At 41.7% G+C, this 3,606-nt stretch overlaps 1 protein-coding gene across 1 annotated transcript; it reads left to right on the plus strand.

The window, feature by feature from the left end:
• Positions 1-1,308: 1,308 nt before the first annotated feature.
• LOC112138141 (laminin subunit beta-2) lies at positions 1,309-2,657 on the plus strand (the record flags this gene model as incomplete). The annotated part of the gene is given in 5 exon segments (XM_024260718.1): positions 1,309-1,405; positions 1,508-1,689; positions 1,759-1,949; positions 2,156-2,340; positions 2,416-2,657. Coding segments are annotated over 5 exon segments (897 nt in total), but the record flags the coding sequence as incomplete, so codon positions are not given.
• Between the last annotated feature and the right edge of the window lie 949 nt (positions 2,658-3,606).

Genomic DNA, 3,606 nt, shown 5'->3' on the forward strand with positions numbered 1-3,606 from the left:
ATCGGATCAACATAACTCACTTCTCTCGATTGGAAAGAAAATTTTAATCCGAATGAGTCTGACCGGATCAGAGTATTCTGAGTGGCGTGTCTACTTGACAAATTTTTAATCTGATCAGGTGTTTATTCTGATTACTTGTATCTATGTAAACGCAGCTACTGTTTTGTTTGCTTCAGTGCCAGTGCATTTTTTCACCCTATAAATTACTCTTAAGGGCTGTAAAATTCGAAGAGAAAAGGAAACAGCTTTGAAAACACTTTCAAAATAATTATTTTTGATTAAATTCAGCAGATAAAATAAGACATAGAGATATGTTATTGATTTCTCTGTGCTGATTTTATTTTGTTACCTGACATGTGATTATGTTTTCATGCAAGTGAGACAGATCATTACAGAAAAAGCCATAATTCTAGGAAAAATTCTAAATGTACACCTTAATGATAGGAAATTGGATCCAACGGGCCAAAAACATTTATCAAGATTTTGTGAGGATGCATGTTTCTTTTCTTTTTTGTGGTTATTTGTCTGTTTTTCCCTTACGTTCTCAGAGCAGTCCTAAGACCTGAACATCTCCGGATCAGCTCAGTCAAAGCTAAAATCTGTTTAAAGATGCTTATTTAGTTGACTGGAGGAAAAACACCTGATAGAAGTGAAGCACTGAAGCAAAGCACCAAAATGTAACATGGTGGCAGTACTGTCGTATACTTTTGGTACCCATCCCTATTGTTTTCACTGATTATTTTGGCCAACATTTTCACCCTTCACCCACAAAGATCTGTCAGGTTCACCCCCACTTGTGTGAATCCATGTTGAATAAAAACAGGTTAACATGAAATTTTCCTTTAAAAACCTGAGCCGGCGTTCTCATGCTGGTTCTCAAGCCTCCTCGTTCTAGGCTCCACTCCCAGAATGATCCGGCTTTGAGAAACTTCTCCACAAGTTTTTGCGTCAAAGGAAAATACATTTAAAACAGAGTGACTCTGGTCATTTGTCCATAGAGGCTTTGCTGCTGCTGTTTGTGTACTTTTTGTAGCGCAAATCTGCTCCTCAGAGGAGGAACTGTCCAATGTCACAGTTTCTCCTAGTTGAGCAGATCTCCCACAAAATCTTCTTGACGTGTCTAACTGGTATTAGACCCACAATGCATTGGGTGGATTGTTATTGAATTTGGTTGGCCCAGAAATGCCCAGGTCTTCTTCCAGAGTTGTCTGAGCTCAGGAATGTCCGTTCTGGTTCTTCAGTCTCCTCTCATATTTTTAGCTGTTTTTTGCATGTTTTGAGTTTTAAAAAAGTTTTTTTTCTGTGCAGTTTACGGGTCAGTGTCAATGTCGGGACGGCTTTGGAGGTCAGACGTGCAGGGACTGTCAGGAGAACTTCTGGGGAGACCCCAGGACACTCTGCAGAGGTGGGAAGCTTCCGTTTGTTTTCCTCTTTCATGTTTTGTTGTTGAGGATTACAAATGAGCAGAGGTGAGTGTGAATCTTTTCTGGCTGTTCCTGCTCCTCAGCTTGTGACTGTGACTGGCGTGGGATCGAGACCTCCCAGTGCCACCGAGCGACCGGCCACTGCGTCTGCCAGCAGGGCGTGTCCGGGGTCCGCTGTGACCAGTGCGCTCGGGGCTTTTCCGGCCAATTCCCCAACTGCCAGCCCTGTCACCAGTGCTTTGGGGACTGGGATCGGATTGTGCAGGTGCGGCTCTGACACGCGGCTGACAGTGGACGTTAAACGTTGACCCTTAAACATGTGGCATCGTTGCAGGACCTGGCAGTGCGGACCCAGGCCCTGGCGGAGCAAGCCCACGAGATTCAGACCACCGGACTTATTGGGCCTTATGAGAAACTCTTTAAAGACCTGGAGGAGAAACTGGCTCGAGCTCAGGGGATCGTCAGCGAACGCAACGCCACGGCCGCCGCCGTCTCTACTTTAATGGAACTCATAGAAGATCTGAGGTAAATCTGCTGGATTCCACTGCTTACTTTGTCTAAAAAGAAAGAAAGAAAATGTTTCTGACTCAAAAAATCTAATGAGAAGAACCAGAAAAAAAGTAAATCTTACAACATATTCTTCCTCTTTCATCCCTGTAGCCCTTTCTTTGTTTCATTCAGCTTCAGAGCTCCAGTTTGAGAAAATGTTTAACTTTCTTCGTGTCTCATAGAGCACAAATCGGCGAAACAACCGACACCCTGAACCGCCTAGAGGGAGACCTAACCCTAGTTCAGGACAGCAACTCTGAGGCCAGCAAGGAGCTGAGCGCTCTGGAGAGGGAGGCCAAAGAACTGAACCTGACCTCAGAGCAGCTGCACCACCAACTTGACATCCTCAAAAACTCCAACTTCCTCGGTGAGCCAGAAGTCCAGTCGAGCGTCGTTTTTATCCTCCGGTCAGAAAGAGTTCATCTCTTTTTTCCCCTTCTAGGTGCGTATGACAGCATCCGCAGCTCCTACAACAGGTCTCGCGACGCAGAGCGGCGAGCAAATGAATCGACTATAACGCGGCCCAGCACGGTCAGCCAGTCTGCAGACACCCGCCGCCGTACAGAGCGCCTGATCGCCGCCAAGAGGGATGACTTCAACCGCAAAAACGCTGCAAACAAGCGCGGGCTGGGAGACCTTAACGCCAAAGTACAGGATCTGGACATGAGCCGGATCAACGAGAAGGTTTAAATATTTACACTTCAGTCGTTCAAAAAGAGATCCTAATCATTTATGTATGACAACCTTAACATTTAATATTACATTTTTCTGTTTTGTGCAAATAATATTCTTCTCAATAAAGATTGAAAAAATAGATACAATTTTAATATAGTATTACATATTAAATATTTTAGTAAAAAAAAAAAAACTTTTATAAAAATGTTTACAAAGCCTACACATGTGGTTTAAGTATGAATATTGAGGTAGATCTGCTTTGAAGATGCTATTTCTTTCAGTTTAAAATTATGAAAACTGTTAAACGCAGTTAATCTGTGTTTAACATGCAAATATAATAAAAAAAGAGGCTTACTTTACTGTTATGGACACACTTTACAGGTAATCTTAGTGTGATTAATAGGAATGAGCCGTTTGTTTTATTCCTGATACCATTGAGAGAGATTTGTTTTTTTGATTTTATTTTTTTTTCTATCTATCGAGTTCCTAATTCAACACTTGCACAAAAAGCAAGTCAGCTCTGGATTAAATACCTTAAATGATTAATATGCAGGTTTAATTGCAAGGGAGGACTTCAAGGGATTAAAGTCCTACTCCAACTTTAGATTTTTCTATTTTCAAAGCGTTCACAGTTTTTAGCCCAAATCAAAGAAGGCATAGGTTGTGTCCAAAATCCTCCCTAACCTCTAACTCAAAAACTATATAGTGCAGGACTATATAGTGCCTTGGATTTTACAGGAATTCGGACACGATGTTCACTACTTTTTTTTCATTTTTCCAAACGCCGGATATGACTTCATTGATTACACGAAGTCAAATCGAATCAATACGACCTTTTCACTATGTTTATGACTCCATTGTGTTCTGATGGCGAAAATGTGGATGCTTTTTCAAAAATTACATTTAAACATGTTTTTTTTTTGTTCGAAATTGCTTAGCCGCAATGCATTGTGGTCTA

Source organism: Oryzias melastigma, unplaced genomic scaffold, assembly GCF_002922805.2.
Source record: "Oryzias melastigma strain HK-1 unplaced genomic scaffold, ASM292280v2 sc02339, whole genome shotgun sequence".
NCBI classification, from domain to species: domain Eukaryota; kingdom Metazoa; phylum Chordata; class Actinopteri; order Beloniformes; family Adrianichthyidae; genus Oryzias; species Oryzias melastigma.